At 37.7% G+C, this 19,568-nt stretch overlaps 2 protein-coding genes across 4 annotated transcripts in view; both read left to right on the top strand.

Moving 5' to 3' along the window:
• The first annotated feature begins 3,092 nt into the window (after nucleotides 1–3,092).
• Nucleotides 3,093–6,683, top strand: LOC139960909 (uncharacterized). Its single transcript, XM_071959604.1, has 2 exons — nucleotides 3,093–3,366; nucleotides 4,665–6,683. Exons 1-2 carry the CDS (start codon nucleotides 3,285–3,287, stop codon nucleotides 5,588–5,590), a joined length of 1,008 nt encoding a protein of 335 aa, XP_071815705.1. The 5' UTR covers nucleotides 3,093–3,284; the 3' UTR covers nucleotides 5,591–6,683.
• A 3,167-nt stretch (nucleotides 6,684–9,850) lies between these two features.
• The window catches only part of LOC139961828 (lysine-specific demethylase 5A-like), a 39,835-nt gene continuing 30,117 nt past the window's right edge, over nucleotides 9,851–19,568 (top strand). For all 3 annotated transcript variants that reach the window (XM_071961373.1, XM_071961372.1, XM_071961371.1), the window contains exons 1-4: nucleotides 9,851–10,168; nucleotides 17,328–17,405; nucleotides 18,136–18,195; nucleotides 18,894–18,956. In XM_071961373.1, coding sequence (XP_071817474.1) covers nucleotides 10,019–10,168; nucleotides 17,328–17,405; nucleotides 18,136–18,195; nucleotides 18,894–18,956 — 351 coding nt within the window. In that variant the 5' untranslated portion in view covers nucleotides 9,851–10,018. The remainder of the gene's footprint in view (nucleotides 10,169–17,327; nucleotides 17,406–18,135; nucleotides 18,196–18,893; nucleotides 18,957–19,568) is intronic.

The following is a 19,568-nucleotide window of genomic DNA, read 5'->3' as shown; positions in this document are numbered from 1 at the left end:
CACCAAACCAGCAATAGTTGCAAAACCTGCCAATGCACTAACTAATATCCAGAACGTATAATTTAGTAGTATAGTATATATGTGGTTTCACACCTTTTTTGTGGTGGGTAAAAGTGGTGGGTAAATGTGGTGGGTGAACTGAAAGTTTATAGCGCCCCATTCGGGCAGTCATTGACAATACATAGTGTAAAAGTATATAAACGTATTTATATATTTATAAAAGTATATATAGGCCTATATAGGTCTTTATGTATACTTGTTTAAGTATATATAGGCCTATGAACATATATTTATTTATCAAATTAGGTGTTATACAACTTAAAGCAGGCTTTTACCAGACAATAAGTAAAACAATGTTATACTCAGAAAAGAAAAGAAAGAATGAACGACAAAGGCAAATACCAACAATGAACTAGATAGGAAAATAAGATTTAATTGGAATGGGGAGCTTCTTTCATACAGAGACACGAATTTGATGTCAGCCAGTCCACAGATAATTCGACCAGACATGCCAATGCACGTAATATCCAGAATGTATACTCCTGCGTGAACTGTCCCAAACAACTTACGTAACGGTCAAGCGGGCACTAAACAAAAGCGCTTAGCGTTCTGCAAATCCTATTGGTTCAGGTTTTAAAGTTACTGAAATATATTGTCGTTGCTTTACAATATATACTTATACACGTATACTTTTATATTTATATAAATACCTAGGAAGATATGTACTTTAGCAAGTACTCTTTTATATTTATATAAATACCTATATATGACCAAGGGCGGTGGAAGCACTTTTAATCTGGGGGGGGACCAACGTCGAAGGGCACTTTGCAGAAATTCGATTGGACTGATGCAGCCTGATATTTAGTACCCTTTATAACTCTTATTGTATTATCTTATTTGCGTATACACATCACTCCATCAACGCCACCCACCCCCCCCCCCCCCCTCAAGGAAACAATGCATACTAGCACTGCAATATCTAATGTGCAAATTGGGAAACAAGGAAAAAGACAAAATGAGGTGAAATCATTATAAAGTCCAAGTCCCTGCACACGTACGCGATCGATACATGCATGGAAGCAAATGAAATATGTGAAAATACTGAAAGAAAAATAATTTTCTATGTGTTTTTCAATGGTTAAACTGATATTATTATGATCATTATGATTGTAACGACTTTGCCAATAATTCTAACCAATTTGGAAGGGTTATAACACGGCAAATGATTGTATGTTATTGGCATGCGATGTAATAACCAACGCATGCCTATATGATATGCACATTAAGATGTTGAACGCGCGCGTAGCGCGCGAAAAATTTTGGTAATATTTTTCGGGCAAGTCGTTACAGCCCCCCTCCCCCAAATCAAGTTTGGCTCTTACGCCTGTGGCAGTAAACATTTAAAACTTCCCGAAATAATTCATTCGACGTGGGTTTCGCTTTGTAAACTCTTTTTTTATTTAGAAATATTTATGTAGAAAAGGGCACATATTTAACCTGAGGAAAAATGGGGGCACGTGCCCCCTGTGCCCCCCCCCCCCCGGTTCCGCCGCCCTTGTATATGACTCTCACAAGCTAAGACGAATGCTTTCGAAACGGCTCCCGAGAAACAGGAGACGGCCCCGAAATACGGGTGCCTGCGGCTTCCAGCCTGAGGGGCATTCCCAACATAACGATGACATCATATAATCTAGTCGCGTTACATCTCGTTTTGCTTCAATCTCTTTCATCTTGAAGGACCTTGGCTCCGATGCATGGTATCTTCTATAGATACATCTAACACTCCCGATAAGCGCTTTTGTGTAGCGCCGCTGTTGTTTGGGCATATAAATTCCAGACTACGGCCCTGCAATTAGACTTAATTAGACAATCAAAGTAAAATAAAACTGTTAGAAAACTGCTTATCCACTAAGAGCCTATGTAGGAGAATGTGTAAAGGTTAGTTGGCCTGACGTTTCGATCCTATAGCAGGATCTTCTAATTCAGAGGCTAAATGACAAGACGAATCGTCCGGCCAACTTACTTTTACACATTAATGAGAAAATGAGAGTTAATATCGACAAGAGAAGGAACAATAATCCTCAAATATTGATGAACATGAACAGTTCACACGGGTTATATCTTTTTATCTCATTGCTTCCATAGGGAGGATGCCATGCATGTTGAAGTTTCTTTGCCAGTTGGGCCATACACTGCCATGTCAGTTGCCATGGTAACAGTTCATTTTTCTGAGCAGCTACTCTCAGGGGGTCACCTATGGTGGGGTACCCCAAGGTGACCGGAAGTCCATGACGGAGGGAGGGGTCAAAACGTGTTCATGTGTGTGTGGATTTGGGTTGGTGTGTCATTGTATCGATGTGTAGTTGTGTATGTGTCCAATTCTGTGTAAAAATAAATCCTCCTAAACGGCTGGGCCGATTGTCTTCAAATTTGGTGGGAATGTATACCTCAGGGTGAGCCCTTGTATCTGGCAGGCTCCCTGAACCATAGGTCAGAGGTCAAAGGTCAAATTAAGTCAAAATCAAGTTTTTGCTATAACTCCAAGGGGAACATTAAATTGACATGGAACCTTCACAGGTACAATGAAACTGTCAAATTCCAGCAAAATATGTGATTTCCGTGGAAACCGAGGTCAATGCATCACGTGGTTAAAGGTCAAATATATATTTTCAGCATAATTTTGTGTCAAACACTCATCCTAATAAACAGCTGTGTCGATTTTCTTCAAGCTTGGTGGAAGGTATACCTCAGAGTGAACCCTGGTGTCTCATAGACTCCCCGGAAAAAAAAACATATGTTTGTTCAAATCAGTGTTTGCTTGCGATGAGATATGCAACTCTTGTCTTTTTTTTCTTTTTTTTACTTATATACTTGAGACAATAACAAAAGTAATATTATCTTCAAACCAGCTTTGTCTATTTGCGTCTTTCATTCGAAATCGTGCAAGTTGTTTTCGCCTGTCAGAAATGTTGACTATCCTCACGGTAGCAGAAAAGCTATTAAATTCTTGCTATATACTTATACATAGTCACCTTTCCTATAGTGACGCATGCATTAGGATAGTATTCAGCGTCGTCGTCGAAGCATGAAGATTGAACAAAAGGTGCAGTCTTAGTATAAACTAAAACTGTAGCAGTTATAGTGTTATGCATTTCAGAACGACTAAGTAGTGAATCGGGTGTTACTGTACGTGTGTTATAATCTGAGTATGTGAGTTTAAGTTTAGTTTAAAGCAAATAATTTTTCAGCGCGGCCAGTCCTCACATATATGTATTTCTGACACCATGCGTGAGTGTATGCTGTACGCATTCACAGTGTGTATATGTTTTACCGTCTGCTGTTTAACGTACTATCAGTACCGCGGAGGTGAGTATACTAATTTTTGTTTTCATTTAATGTCCTTGGTTTACTGAATTACTGAATAGGCCTGAGCTTTGGTATTATATTTGTTTAGTAAGTGATTGTAGAACGTGTTTGGTACAGCAGCAATATACAGAATGAAAGAAGACAACTTCCTTCTAAACTTCCATCCAGCTTATTACAAGTGGCTCCAAATTGTCGGTGGTTCTGTTTTCTTTCTTCTTTTTCTTTCAAAATGTTTGGAACCATTATTTTATATTTTATATTAGTTTATATTATTTTATATGACCGGTTGTAATAAGCACTGCAATGCACTCTATTTTATTCATTCTCACTGAATGTTTCCGGCAGTTCGATTGAACTTGACTCTTGGTTGAGAAAGTTTCAATTTGACAGAATACTGATTAGAAGATGGCAACAAATGATCGAAAATATCATTACCGTGCCTTCAATCTGTTGGATCAATAGGCTGGGAAAATTGGCGCCATATTAAATAGACTTGATGGAAAATATATCATTCGAAGATAAGACTGACATTGTTAACTCCATGCACAGAGTCTCAGAGAGCAGAACTGGTACCATTTGTTTACACTCTTTGCGCAGTCGCGTCACCGTTTCTCGATAGTTTGCCCTCAACCTTTTTCTTTCTTAATAAATAGGCCATACCCAAAGACTTATCTCTGTCCGACATGTGTTCGGACGTAAAGATACAATGTCCTCTAACCTGTACATAATTCACTATATATCCTCTAGAAAATATTTGAATAATTCGTCTAGATATATATTTTTCTCTAAACTACCGTCAGGTTACGGGCATACTGAGGTAAATGAAGGGCTAAATAATCGGTTTCCCTTCATTAGATGCATTATATCGTTAATAACCTCGTCATTGTCTTCCCTATAACCCTCTCACCTACCCCTCTCATCCACCCCTTCCTTTGACTGTATCCAGTTTACTATAGGTGAAATTTCGAAGATCAATGCGAGCTGAACCTACAGGAAATGGTTTGTTGAGATGGTTTACTTGCTTATGCGTTGTGATGTAAAAGAAACAGACGGAAACTCATATATATATTTTGTTTAGATGTCTGATAATTTTGTTTGTCTATCTTCTTGCCGTTCTTTTTGTGCTTTTGGATGTTTACCGTTTTCTACTACATTATGTATTTTTATATTGAGGGCTCCGCTGGAAAGCAGTGCTTCTGCACCGAGCAGGACTACCCTCATTAAAGATGACAATAATAAAAAATAAATAAAAAAAAAGACGACATCATTTTAAGATGTTTTTCATCCTCGATTACCAGCCATGCTCCAGAAAACAGATGACGTCATGGAAGGAGGGCAGTATGTGAGAAGTGAAGACTTTCATAACCAGCCAGTGGTATCGAACAGCCATCCAGGTGATAAACAACAAACTTCAACGAAACTGCAGAAAACAGACAACAAACCTCCTCCGACACTCTTAGATATTGCCTCTTCGGTCCGGTCACCAGTCGTTTTGACTGCCATCAACCAAGCCTTCATCGATATTACAATTAATTTTATTCTCAGTATTCGCCGTTTAAATCTAACCCCTACAATTGTTATCGTATGCGAAGACAGAAAATCTTACGATGTGTTGAGTCAGTGGGAAAATATCACCACAGTAATGACCCACCTTCAACTCTCAAATTCCGACGCCGAAAACTGGAGATCAAAGGCCTACAACCAACTTGTAGACAAAAGGGTGCCTTACATTATAGAATTGTTAAAGAACGGAAAAGATGTCTTCTTTATGGACACGGACATTGTTTGGCTAGCTGATCCATTCCCTTATGTATCAGGAAATTTGGATATAGCAGTAATACACGATTATCCTGAAAATAAGGAAAATAAAATCATATACTGTGCTGGTTATGCTTTCTTTAGAAATACAGCTGCTAGTAGATTCGTTGTGTACCAATGGCAACGACAACTCGTTTCGCCACAGAGAAAGGAAGGATCGGAACAGCAAGGTAAATTTAATAAAGCTCTGAAGAAAGGGAAGGGACGATCAGGTAAACAGAAACTGAAATTAAAAGTGTTACCTAGAAATTTATTTCAAGCTGGATTTGAATTTTTTAATTCTTCGACGCCCTTGGAAGATCGGCCGATACGACCAGTGATGATACATAATAACTGGATTGTAGGATTACAACCAAAGCTTGAACGATATAAGAAATATGGACTGTGGTATTTGGAGACAGATTAGAAAATGTAATCTCCAACGAATCATATGGAGGAGATATTCTGTGTCGATTCTCTGTTGATGTATATATATATATATATATATATATATATATATATATATATATATATATATATATATATATATATATATATATTGGATTGTCTAAGTTTACTTGGTTAATTAATTTGAAAATTAAGAATCGTTGATATTCATTACGTAATATGAATGTTTACTAATGGACGTGCTATATAACACTGAAATAGACATATTGTACAGCTACCGTATAGGTCATGGATATGTTCATATTCAAATCAGTCCTGTTCAATAAATTCGTCATCTCTTGGCTGATAGTTTCATTATTTCTTTTCATCGATGTGGCATTTCTATATGCTGGATTTACCTGTACGTTTGTTTGTTTATTTGATTCTCTCAGGACCTGTTTGTTTGTATATTGTTCACGTAACCAATGACTTCGCTGTCACGTAGGTTTAGGTCAATCGATCGATCCCATCAGTATAACGTACAGCAGTTATACTGATGGGATCTTCCATTTGAAATATGTTACACGTGCCCCTTGAACGTTTACCTGTCCACCACCCCTTTCCCTCCCTCCCGCACAAACACATACCTTCCGACACCATTCCATCCCCGAGCCTTCTCTAAACATACGGCGCGTGAACTAATAATGATAATCATAACAATATTCGATTTTTATACAGCGCTAATTTATACCAGCAATAAGTCTCAAACGTTACATTAGCACTGGTCAATGATAACCTATCCCAGAGACAATCCCTCCAGGTGGCTGCAGTTTTATACTGCGCCCAATGACAAGTTACCTCACAGGTACCCATTTAGCCCTTGGGTGGAGAGAAGAAATTGCGATAAAGCATCAGCATCTTTCCAAGAACACAACGTAATGAACAAGGCAGGAATCGAACGAGCAATTCTTGGGTCACGAGTCCGGTGCCATAGCCAATTTTACACCACGCTCCAATTGTCCAACTAGCATAAATATGTAGAATATGCTGAGACTGAGGTTCATTTGACTATTGTTGTTTCAATGCTATTCATATAAGTCATAGTGCTTAATCAACAGGTATGCAGGTACAGGCCTTGTTCAGTTCAACCTTTTACACATTTGACAAATATATATGTTCTGGTGTTTACACCAATAATTTTCACAGCAATGATTCTGGCGCAGACTTGGTATCTCCACAGGAGGCAAATTTTCACCAAGCATTAAAAGAGGTAATATTCTTGAATCCTCCTACCAACCTACACACTCCCATCCCCTCCCCACTCCCATCCCCTCCCCCACCCACCCACCCCACCGAATTTAAACTATCTACGTCATGATATCAAGTTCATAGACAAATGATTAAAACCAATAAGCGAATGTTATACTGTCATCACGGCGTATATGCCCCAACTGAAAACAAAGGTTCATTCCTACCGATATTGACCCGTCATACTGAGGACCCGCCAACTTACTTCTTTGGGCCCCACCCATCAGCCGCTGTACAGGAACTGGGATATGAACCTTGTGTATGCTAACATTCGCCATTGATATACATACACATGAAATGAAAAAGCCATAATGAATGTATGCCAATGTAAATGTTGCGGTAAACTATTCCTACAGAAACTCTCCAATGGCGAGCTTTAACAGGCCTAAATAATAGATGGCGCTATTTTGCTTTGTATTTATGAGCAACACAAGTGAATGCCGATTGAGTTGGAGAAATACCACCCTTGTCCAGTCGGTGAAGTATATACCTCCGCTTTTCCCCAACTCCCTTTCCGGTTCAATCATTTTACCGGTCGCCAATTATTGTATATGATCGACTAAAAATAAATCTATAATTTCCATTTTCGAAGCTTTGGAAGATTGTTCTAAGCTTTTCTTAGCATTCATCATGCAAACTAATTTTTATCTCATTCAACTTTTTCTAGTCGAAGAAAAAGTTTTTAAGAACCTGGCGTGTTTTAAACGGACTCTTTCTGTTCAGTGTGCCAACTGACGGACATCAGGCAACATGTCCCACTCTTCCCCCACCAAATGGAAGTCTGTCTACTGACCTGCCCTGATATACAACACCCAAGTTCGCTCATGTGCTTGAATACTGCATGTTGTGAGCTTAAGCAGTGGTTGGTCCAAGATTTCTCGGCAGAAGAGGATTACCAAAATAGTGCAGCATATGCGGAAGTCTTCGGAAAAGATAGATAAGGAAAGCTCTTCCGCGAATGTTACTTGGCGTGCGAAATATTTCCGATATACCTTAAAATTGCCAACAAAACTATGTAAGCTATGGGTTTTAGTGGATCCACACACTGTCAGGCTTATTTACGGATTAGAATGTTCTGACCGAACATCTTTCTCCTTGGTTTAGGCTTAGGTCGGAGAATTTCCGCAACTGAGGAATTCACAAATAATCTGACATAACCTCATTTTGATTGGCAGTAGTGGGTTTCAAGTCGGCATATAATAGGCCTATATAACAGGGTGTTGGAAGATAAACTTGTTGGCTTATGAATGATGCCGCCAGATTATGATCACTGTTGAATTTTCGGCTACATTTCTTATATGCTTGAATAGTACTGAGGACTTACAAATATAATTGATCCCATCCCAACATCCGCCGGCATCCAGGCTAACATAAAAAAGTTGAGAAAAGTCTACTAGACAGAACGTTAAATGATGATGAAGATTTTAGTCTTGATATAATAGTCCAAGAAAAATATAAACTGCAAGAAATGTTTCTCTAGCTATTCTGGTTTTCAAGATATTCACCTTTTAAAATATGCTATCTCTGGGTATGCTCCTTTAAAGGGTGTGAAGACTCGCGCGAAAGGAAACGTCTAATGCCGGTAATCTGACCTTGTTTCGAATGAGGTGTAACAGAAGTGTAAGACACCACCATCAATCCCAGAAAATACACACACAGCTTGCTACCGTCGGTAATTAGACACTAGTGTATAGTCAGTACGGTCAATACCCACAACACAGTGTACAAGCGATATAGCGATAGTCATCTCAGGTTCAGCTAAAGATAACAAGGTATCATTTTTCATTATTGTCTACATTTTGTAGCGACAAGAGAAAACTCCACTTGCAAGCAACGGAAAGTTAACTTTTTAAAGATGGCGGCACGCTGTTTGGGGAGAGTTTTCAATGCCTTTAAGGCTAAATTGACGGACGATATGTCGGCGGCTCATCGGTTTTTGTGATATAAATAACCTAGCATCATTGAATGACATGCAACACCATGACACATGGGGAAAAATATTGTAACACCTGGTAAACATGACATTTGAGGCCATAAAATGTTTTGCCATTGAGTTTTGTTTTGTATCTGAGGAAAATGCCGCCAAATGATCTGTGAATTAGACTAAATAGTTCAGCCACTTTAAGAGAGTACTCGCAGCTGTTTAAAAGGTAATTTGTCAACAATTAAAATTGAGATAGAAATACAACTTTGACTGTAGCAGTGGAATTTAACGGTCTAGCCTACAACATATCAAATAAGTTAATGTTATGCCTAAAGTCAACAACGTAGCTTTCAAAATATGTCGTCTCTGCCATCAAGTTTGATAAGGCTTAGATGATTAATTCTTCCTTGACAGTGAACACGGTACGGCGCACAGTCCAATCATTGGTGTTGTCTGCTCCAAGCTATCGAAGTGTTTGTTTGTTATTGTTTTTTTTTTTTCCTTCCTACTTTTCTAATGTTACCAATCCTAGGCTGGCGACACTATATGCCTACCCCACCTTTATACCGTACATCCTTTCCAAAAAATTCAGGATTGCAATTACGGATCGTTTAAATTATGCTACACGGTTTCATGGACAAGTGTACTTGGAATTTACGACGTGCAATTCTCAGTTGGATGAACATTTATTTACTTTGTTTTACTACGATTATACTATGAAAGTATTATTGTAATTCATTGGTTGTACTTAGTGTCTTTCCTATACACATGATACATTCACAGTGAGTAGACCTCAGCTGTTAGCATGACGTAACACAAACCTATGTCGCCCTCAACAAGCGATGAATGACCTTCCTGAACTACTTCTTCATAATAAATGCGTCCGTTCTTTACCCGCTGTGAACAAATATTGTAACTAAAATTGCATTTTCAGGTAGAAAATAGTACATCAATATTAATGCTGTCCCGTCTGGATCAATGTATTATTGTTTCAGTTACATTGTAAGTTTGTAACCGACATCATTAGAACTACTTTCTTTATCGGGTAGGATGTTACACGGTCCTTCCAAATGAAGGCATAGTGTTGCGAGACATCATGTATGGTGAATAACAATATGTCTAAGAGTCTTACTGTTCCTGTACTGTCTTTGTGGACTATGGCCAAACCAAGGCCAATTTTACGGTAGATCTCTGTAACATTTATGTTTTCGGTCCTAGGAACGTTTTTCAATCAAAATGGTGGAGGAAGACGTTCGTTTCGTGCCTCCACCGGAGGCTCCTGTCTATGAACCAACTGAGGAAGAGTTCGCAGATCCACTGGCCTACATCGCAAAGATCCGTCCTGAAGCTGAACAGTGTGGCATTTGTAAAATCCGACCCCCACCAGTGAGTTTTGCAGACGAAAATATATTTTCTCTGACAGTTTTGTAAGCAATGAGTAGGCCAGAAACAAACAAGAAATCTTGTGTTTTGTATTTTTGTTACCACCTAGTGATTTCAAAGTATGGGAATATCAATAATTTAAAAATTCGCGTACGCTATTTAACTTCAAGTGTGAGAGTCTTTGTGGGCTGGGCCCAGTTGTTGTGTAGACATGCCTGATCTCCATTTTGTCACGTATAGACTTTTTCGGACGAAGGTGAAAAATAACCTATGTTTGTATTGTGAATGTCATTGTAACGTAGCTACCACGTTATGTCAAGTCTTTTAGTATATATACATGATATACAAAGGTTTTCATACTTTCAACCAGCAACTGGGGTGATTTTACATGATTAATACTGAGTTGTTTTATCTTGAACAACTGATTTATTTTTATGAAGCTGGTCATGTGTTATTAGGCAGCCTGATCACCTAAGGTATGCCTAATGAGTAATGTTAGTGTCAGGTAATACTGGTGTATGTTGCTTGTTCATTTTGGCTTGTTATAGTGCCAAAATTTAAGTATCTTTGTCCTAAAGGACATGATTATGTTTGTTTGAAGGCGTACATTTAGCCATCAACTAAAAGAAATTTGTTAGGCCTAAACCTGCTTTCAAATAAAAAGGAAATGATAGGCTTAGGAGCCTAGCTTTGCTAGCAGTGTAATACGTGTCTGTGTCGAGTAAAGCATGAGATAAATTTGACTATAGTTGGCTAAACGTAGGTTGAAAGGAAAAAGGAATCAAAAAGACTCATCAAGACCCCACGATAAAGTGCCAAAATCCGTAAACAAAAATCCTCTGTGTTGCAATGCTTAAAATACTTGTCCAAAGCATTCTTAAATCCTTTGACACTAGTTATGGCAGTGCAGATGACTAGGGCACTTCATTCCACTTGTTCAAAAGCCTCTGAGTAAAGGAATTTTTCAAACAAATTTATAATCTATCGCTAAGGTTTTTCTGCATTTGTACAGAATGACCCTTACTGACCATGCTATCAGGAAAGCTGACCAAAATATATCAGACAAGTTATCGAAGCCATGAACAATCTTGAAACTGTGAAAAGTCAACTTTCCATGCAATCTTCGAACATCTAGAGTAGTGACCAATATCATTCAGTCATATATGCAGGCCTCAAAGTGCAGGCTATTCATTGGTTAAATGCCGGTGGATTTTGCCATTTGCCAGTCAAATATGGCACATTTTTCTTCCAGTGGAATTAAGAACATAAACATGTGATAAAGTCATCAACAATCAATCATCTGTCAAATATCGACATGATTTCCATACCTAACATTCTGGCCTGTATTACTGCATATTATTAGCAAATGTTATTGGGATGCTCGAGGACCATAAACATAACCCTGTGTACAGTGACTGACGAGTGGGTTCCAGTTAGAACTTAAATTTAGCCAGAACATTTTTTGGGACTTTTTTTAAGCAAGTTTTGAAGCAAGTGGTTAAACTTTTGAAATTTCTATGGCAAGCTAAGATCAGAAATAAAGCTGGAAGGTGTAGTGTAAGATTTTGAATTCTTTGATAAATTGATACCGTGCTTATGGTGCAGTAGGCTAGCCAACCTAACCATCAGTCTGTAGTTTGCATATTTTTACAGGGCCACATTTAATATGTTGATATTTTGTTGTGCGATGTTATGAATGAGTTACTTCAATTAAACCGTCATTTTAGAGTAACCTTTTGCATTGGGGTAGTTCACTATTTGTTACTACGTGATACTAGTAGTCACATTAAAATGTATTTTATTGTATTTTCTTGTTCGTTGTTGTTTGTTGGAAACATCAAGGGGAGGAATTGGTGTCAAACAGTTGCACCAGTACTAGTAGACCTACTGTGCAGTACTTACTTTAAGTTTATACATGTATCCATAGTGAAATTTGTTAGAAAATGATAACCACACAACCAACATCTGCTTTAATGAAGGTCTCTGTAGACTCTGTTACTACGCTACAGCAAGATCCTGCTTATTGTGGGAGCTCTGTCAACAAAGATTATTTATTTATTACTTTATGCAATGAAAAATGTACAGATCTTGGATTCTCACAATTATTTAGCATAACTCTGTCATGTTTGCCTTTGGCCTCACACATCATGCTTTGAAGCATAGAGAAAAGATATCAAACAGGGAAATGTTCTGTATCTCACTGACAAAAAGTTTACAATCATATGTGCCAAAAAAATGAAGAAAGTTCAGCAAAGCATTGCAGTATGTAGCTGAAAATGCTTGTTAGGCCACCAACCAGTGTGTTGATTCTATGTTGTTTTTTCTCACAAAGAAGAGATCTGAGGCAAACTTAATTGTTTCATTGTTTATTATATTGATTTGAATGGCTTGAATAATGCTACAAAATGCCATATTATTGGAAATTAGGAATCAACCCTGAATCCTGCTTTTAAGTAACAAATTTTCAGTCAGCTTTTATGTCATGCCTCACTCCACCATGAAGGACTGGCCAAAAAAATTGGCACCTTATGATTGTTTTTGTTTATTGTTTTTTTTAGCCTTTGAAGAAGATCCTGCTAGGATCGAAACGTTAGGCCAACTTACTTTTTTATTATTAATTTTTGATTTAAATTTAATGTTTACAAACTTAGTGCATGTTGACAGTACATCTGTGGAGAACATTCATAGATCAGTGCCACTTGTTAGCATCTAAATTAAAAGAAGTGTTTACAACCTGGTAGTGGTCCATATCATGCAACTTTGGAATTCATCTCACAGTACTCAGTTTACTCACAGTACAGTTCAATCCTTCGTACATCTTGTATGCAGAAGCAAGTACGCTACAGATTTGATGAATACCTACCGGAATATGAGCTACAATATGTTGAACTTTGAGCTCTGTGCTGTGCCCACATCTGGGTACAAAAATGCTCTTAGGAAGTAAGACCAGAATTGTTCAAGATTCCATTTAATGGAGTTGTTGTGGTGTCAGATCTTTTGATTCCTGGGCAATAGAGACTCACTTAATATAAAATAGTGGCATATGATGGAAAAAGTGGAAGAATAATTGAAACACTTGATCCTGTTGAACTGTGAATGGGAGCATACCAGTACTACAGTAGTTCATTTGAACAGGTGACATTTTATCCTTGCATTCTCTACCAATAACACAGTGGGTATTGATTGGAGGAGGGATGGGAGGGGTAGTGCTACTGAAGAAGTAGGAACTGTGCTAAGACTTTTAGTCTGTCCCTACTACTTCACATTCTCATCTTGCTAATCACCAAATTTGTAACATTTTAGTAGTGTATCCCCTCTGACTTCTAAATAGGGTCAACATCCACATCATCTTTTAACCCCCAGTCTATCCTTCATGAGTTAGAACCTAGATGGACATACTGTACTTGTTGAGATGTTGAAGTTTCAAAAAAGTTTATATTTTCAACTTATGGAAACAGAATCTTTTGCATGCTGTTCAAACACTTTCTAATTACCAAAAATACAATTCATTATCAATCGTCAACATTCTATGCAGTATTGTATGCTCATTGCCCAACTTCTTACTAGTGATCCATTTCCTTTGAGTGCTTGTGCTTTGCAATTACTGTACTTAACCAGAAAAACCAAAAATGTTGGTTTAATCACCATTCATTTGACCATGTCAACAGTTCCAAATGTGATGGTAACATTACTTGTACCTTTAAGGTTTAGCAATGTTAGAATCATCAGATATGGTCAGGAGGAAAAGAGTGATTGCTGTGATGAGAAATTTCCTTTCCCAATTCTGCAACGGCGTGCCAAATATGAGGACCATCAGATGCCTATTAAAGCAAGAGTCATTACTATAGACATAATTGTAGCTTTTGGCGTCGTTTTACTAGGGTTTTTAATCCAACAAACATTGCATCTTACAGACATTTGCAAACATCTGCTTTGAACAGCTAAATGGTGTCGTACAGTAGCATGTCGTTGACCACCGCAATCTCTCCTAGGAATGACATGCAATTTTTCAGCTTTCTTTGAAAAGTTGGAAAACTGATTTGCAATCATTCTTTGACACAACAAACCCCCAGTTATTGTCTAATATGTATCTGGAGGGACCTTTATCAGTACTCTACCCTAGGGTGAGAGGGAGGCAGGGCACTAAATTTCAAAATGCAAGTTTGGATACTTCTACACTTCTAGGTAGTATAGTACCTATAATATATGGCAACCATGTGAACAGAATTCATAACCACCATGTAAACAAACTTTGTGTTTGTTCAAACATTGTCTACTACACAATCCAAGTTTGACCCTGAACAGTACAATATTCTTGACAGTGCTGCATGATTCTGTTAAATACTGTTCTACGTAGGTACATGTACATGATAAAATTATGCAGGTCCTCAGTGTGCTACGTGTTCGCTCCAGTGGAACGGTGGTTTCGTTAGTTTGTTCTTAGTACTGTTTAGTATTTCCATCCATGGGTTACCTTGCTGCAGTGCTGTGCAGAGCTGTGATTCACAGTGGGCAAACAATCAGTGGTAACTGTAAACAAAGGCTTTCCATATTATCCATTGTTAAAGTTAAAGTTTTTAGGCAGAGACTTAACAAGTAGCAAAGTGCTATCAGATTTCAGGTTGTGTTTATGTGTGATGTATGGTCATAAATACTAAAAGCAGCCTATAGTAGCTGGTTGAATATGTAGTTACCTTAAAGCTTCATTATGCATACCAACACAAACCAGAATAAACTGATCCCGAACTCTACAATCTTTGTTGGTACTATTGTGTAGTTCATAATCACACAGTGATGACGATGTGCTTAGTCAAACTTTTGACCCATTTGCACTTTTGCAGAGAATTAGCGAAGTAAAAAATTCAGACATGCATTATAAAGAAGCGCCATGTTCATCGACCCAGTGAGCTCAAAATATTAGTCGGTTGCATGCGCGAGCAACTGCTTTGTCCATAGTGCTGGGGTGAATAAAACAATGTAGGCGCCGCTAAACACTACACAATGAACACTTATAACTTGACTCAGCACAGCACTTGAAGAACTAATGACTCAAGGGATTTTTGTTAAATGTGTCCTTTTAATGATTGGCTCTGCTATGAAACGTTATTTGAGAAAGCGAGGGACAGACGCACACATAACGTAGTGCCATCAGTAATACATACTGTACAGCAGTGATTGCATACAATAAGTATATAAGTGCAGCATATTTTGCAGTTATGATTCGAATGGTTAATATGTCTGCCTTTGCATGTGATTGATTAATGTTTAGGATAAACAAACTTATGGTATTGTCTGAAATTTTCATTCCCTCGAACTCTGCAAAATGCTATAAAAATCTGGCAAACTAGTACATAATCATGACTGATTTTTAACTACACAATAGTAATAATAGTTTGGCCATCAGATATATATGCTTGCTGATTCAACAGAAAACATTTAGTTGGTATGGTGTACATATTTGTCTCACAGCAGATGTTTCAAAGTCATGAGTGGACTTTGCCGATAAATCTTAGCCTAAAACCCTTGACACCTTCTTACACTTAGCAGATCTACCTACAGAAAACCCTGTACTGTACATGATGTACATATTGAAATGTGACTAAATTCGTTATTCATATCAAAATAAAAATGATAATAAATAACTACTCCGTAATTTAGATGCAAATGAAATACAGCTTGCAGTCTTCATAGACCTCAAAGAACACATTGCTCAAAGATGTCCAGTGATATCTGGTGTGTAGACAAATATCTGGTTAAATGAGAGGCAACCAGCTACAGTATGTTGAGCACTCCACTGTCCAGCTAGGATGTACAGTATATACACTTTCCACAGCAGAGACATTCCTACAGCAGGTAATCGAACCTGTGGTTGAGACAATGCAGTGCTATGCCTGATGCACATGTGATACAGTGGTCAGCCCCATGTGGTGTCTTGGAGTGGAGACTAGCTTGAATAACAACAACAGCAGCACGTCTCTGAAAAGATGTCTGTGGAAGTGGTGTACTAATGGAAAATGTGACAGTACTGAATGCATTGTGAAGTTACTGTGTATCTATAGATATATCAGCACTGTGTGAACAGTCTGACAATGGTTTATGCAGAGATGTAATTTGAAGATACTTGTGCCTATAAGTGAATACTGTAGCGATTGTTCCAAATAGAACATCAAAGTACCACAGCTTTTGAATATTAAATTGCAACTATTTAATTCTTTCATGTTAATTGGACAATATATATATCACAAACTAAGCAAATTTATAGTATACTATAGCAGACCTGTCTACCTGTTTGACCCCAAAATAGGGAGAATAACATTCTTCAGGGCCAAAAAACCAGGAGAATAAGGGGGAAATAGGGAGGTTGGCAATTTTCAACTGAAATTATATAAATACTCCTAAATAAATGATCTACAGTACCGCTCATGTATAACTGGACATGTGTACGTGCACAGGATTGTATAAAATCGTTGACAAACAAATTGCCGCGTAGACACCTCGCATAATCCCTGTACAAGTTTATACGCAGTTTATGCTATTATGCTCAATGAATACTGTAGGGATTAAAGTCGCCGAAAGAATTAGTGAGATGTTTGAAACAGCCGTTTCTTAAATCGTAGTTTAAGACGTGATATTCACCTAGCATCGAAGAGGACGCAGACCACGGTGTGCCGGCATACTGTAGAACTTACCTGTTTTTTGTAATATACAAGTAGCCTACATGCGAACTGCACACATTCGGTATGCCGCATATACAAACAAGTGACAACTTGTGTTTATTACACTTGTGCACCATTTATGCACCATTTATTTTTGGGCTCGCTTGACCTGAGTTTCGTTTATCAGAATGGGATGATTCGGTAGTGGCATAGGCATTAGGCATAGGACTAACTGTTGGCTATTTTCAGAATTTCGCAAGTGATGAAACATTAAAAAACCGTGACAATAGAATATGAAACCGGGAGACCGGGAGATTCGGGTAAAAACCGGGAGTCTACAGGTAAAACCGGGAGAGTTGACAGGTCTGCTATAGCTCTAAATTTTTACAACACATTTAATAGTTATTTTAAAAATGTTCTATAGAGTCTGAATTTAAAGTATGATTCCATTAGTAGTTTACTACTTGAACAATACCATTAATATCATTATTTCTATGTTGTTTCAGGACTGGCAGCCTCCGTTTGCTGTAGATGTTGATCACTTTAAATTTGTACCACGTGTACAACGACTGAATGAGTTAGAGGTGAGTAAGAAATGTCAGTATTATTCAGTTTCAGCTATTGGCTGAAATTGATTGCCTAGAAATATTGCTGACAATTTTATAAATATTTAGGCAAAAATCACACCCTCATAGCAGTTTGTATCGCAAAGATACAAATTTTTAAAATTTTGTGCTATTTTATTATATGAATCTCGCAACAACAGACTGGATGATGTCATCAGGGCACTTCAGCTAATAATTGTCTTTGTTTTTCTGTGAAATTGGTCAATCATTATCCATAGAACAAAGCAATATTTCTACAAAAAAAGGTACATTTTGATGAAATTCTACATACGTAGAAATTTGACAGCTAAGCTAACATTCCAAATGTATGGGGTTTCAAGAATTGACAAGAAGATTAAAATAGCATAAATGAAGTTTATGAGCATTAGCTAGATGACATCACATACCCACTTCTGTGATCAAACTTCCTAGAGAAGTTGAAACAGTCAAATCATGTTATAATTTTCAATCCACCATATCTTCTGCCAAGGGCAAGATATATTCAGATTTGGTGTTCAACTAGCTATGTGAAATATTTTTCTCTTCAATATAAGTTTCACATTGTTTTTCACTGGTCCCAACACCTCATTTTGTGAATGTTAAAATGCTTTTATTCAACTGTCAATATTTAGATAAACAACTAACTGTACAAGTTGCTTAGTGTGTTGTACCATCATTAATTTATATCATCTTTCATTTCCCCTCTCAGGCAAAAACAAGAGTAAAGCTCAATTTTTTGGATAGCATAGCAAAGTTCTGGGAACTACAAGTAAGTAATAAATAGTTCATTTTGACCGACAGTTGTGCAGGAAAGAAAAGAAAAAGACTTATTTAGAATGCACTTCAAATATCTGTGATTCCGACTTGTGTCGGTAATAGATGTTGTAAAGATGTTGGAGTTGGTGGCAGTTTTGAATGTCCAGCACCCTAACTCATCTCCAGCACCCCTCTCCCTCCCCCAGCATCCCTCACCCTTCCTGCCCTTTAACCTGTACTAGTAAATAACTAAGCGTTTAAATGTGTACCGCATACTGTGTCGCAGCGAGTATTGTCCAACGTATACAGTGTTAATTGTACTGACCATTAGGAGGACAACCATTTGTAAATATTTAATGTAATGAAAGTAAAAGTTAACGTGGTCATACTTGATCAATCTGTCCATCGGTCAGTTCCTAGTAATTTACTTCCACTGCCTGAAGAATTAACAGGCATCCCAGGTTCTTTTTTTCTCCTGCCATAGATTGTGAGCTAGTCGACCCCACTATGGTCTTTGTATGAATGGATTCTCAGTGAAACGAAAGTCAGATCTACAGTTTGTTTTGTGAGCCTGTCATTTCGGCATGAAAGGTCAAACTGATATATATTTGAAAGATTCGGTGGATACCGGTTAAAACAATAATACTATTCTACTTGAGTTAAACATGGAATATGTTGTATTAAGCTTATTGGTAAATTTCTCTCTTCTAGGGATGCCGTTTAAAGCTCCCCTATGTCAACGGGAAATCCTTGGATCTGTACAACTTGACTAAGGTGAGCCATGTGTGTGCAATGCTAAATGAAGTAGAAAAGAGTAAGAAATGCACATATTTAAAGGGTGCAGGTCTGATGAAATAAGTGAGCTTACATTTGTTAGCTAAAAACAGGCAGAAATAATCCCTTTTCTTATTTGTATGAAAGTTCCAGGACATGAACAGCATCCTTCTACATAGCTGCATGAGTTTTGTGATTTTAAGGTTTATATTTATCTTCTCACTTATTGTAAACATGCTTTGGCAGATTACTATTATTAATTGGTTGTATCAGTGCCAAAACACAAACATGAGCAGTTAAGTGTAGTTCTGATATACAGTACTGGCATCACAGATGTACACAATTTACCCATTTTTTGTGTAAGACTTAGGCTAAATGTGCCTCTTTTAATTGGTCAGCAAAAATTAATTATGTTTAGCATTCACAAGAAAAGGGGGGAAATTGCTCTTGCCATGTACAGTAAGTGAAAACACTGCCAGGACACTTAATATTACCAAGCCCTCTTGGGAGATTCTCAACAAAGCCCTCCCTTTTTTTGGGGGGGGAGGGGGTGGAGTTAATATGCAACAGGTTTTTTTGAAGTATGCAGTAGTATTTTCTAGCTATTCTGAA

This window comes from Apostichopus japonicus, chromosome 20 (genome assembly GCF_037975245.1).
Source record: "Apostichopus japonicus isolate 1M-3 chromosome 20, ASM3797524v1, whole genome shotgun sequence".
In the NCBI taxonomy this organism is placed as follows: Eukaryota; Metazoa; Echinodermata; class Holothuroidea; order Aspidochirotida; family Stichopodidae; genus Apostichopus; species Apostichopus japonicus.
The sequence above is the reverse complement of the archived record's forward strand: the minus strand, read 5'-3'. Positions and strand labels throughout refer to the sequence as shown.

What these genes read in the sequence shown, in the direction of transcription:
- LOC139960909 (XM_071959604.1), top strand. Translation starts at nt 3,285, where the DNA reads ATGCGTGAGTGTATGCTGTACGCATTCACAGTGTGTATATGTTTTACC. An exon ending in GTACTATCAGTACCGCGGAG is followed by an intron (nt 3,367 to 4,664) that starts GTGAGTATACTA and finishes CTCGATTACCAG; the next exon opens with CCATGCTCCAGAAAACAGAT.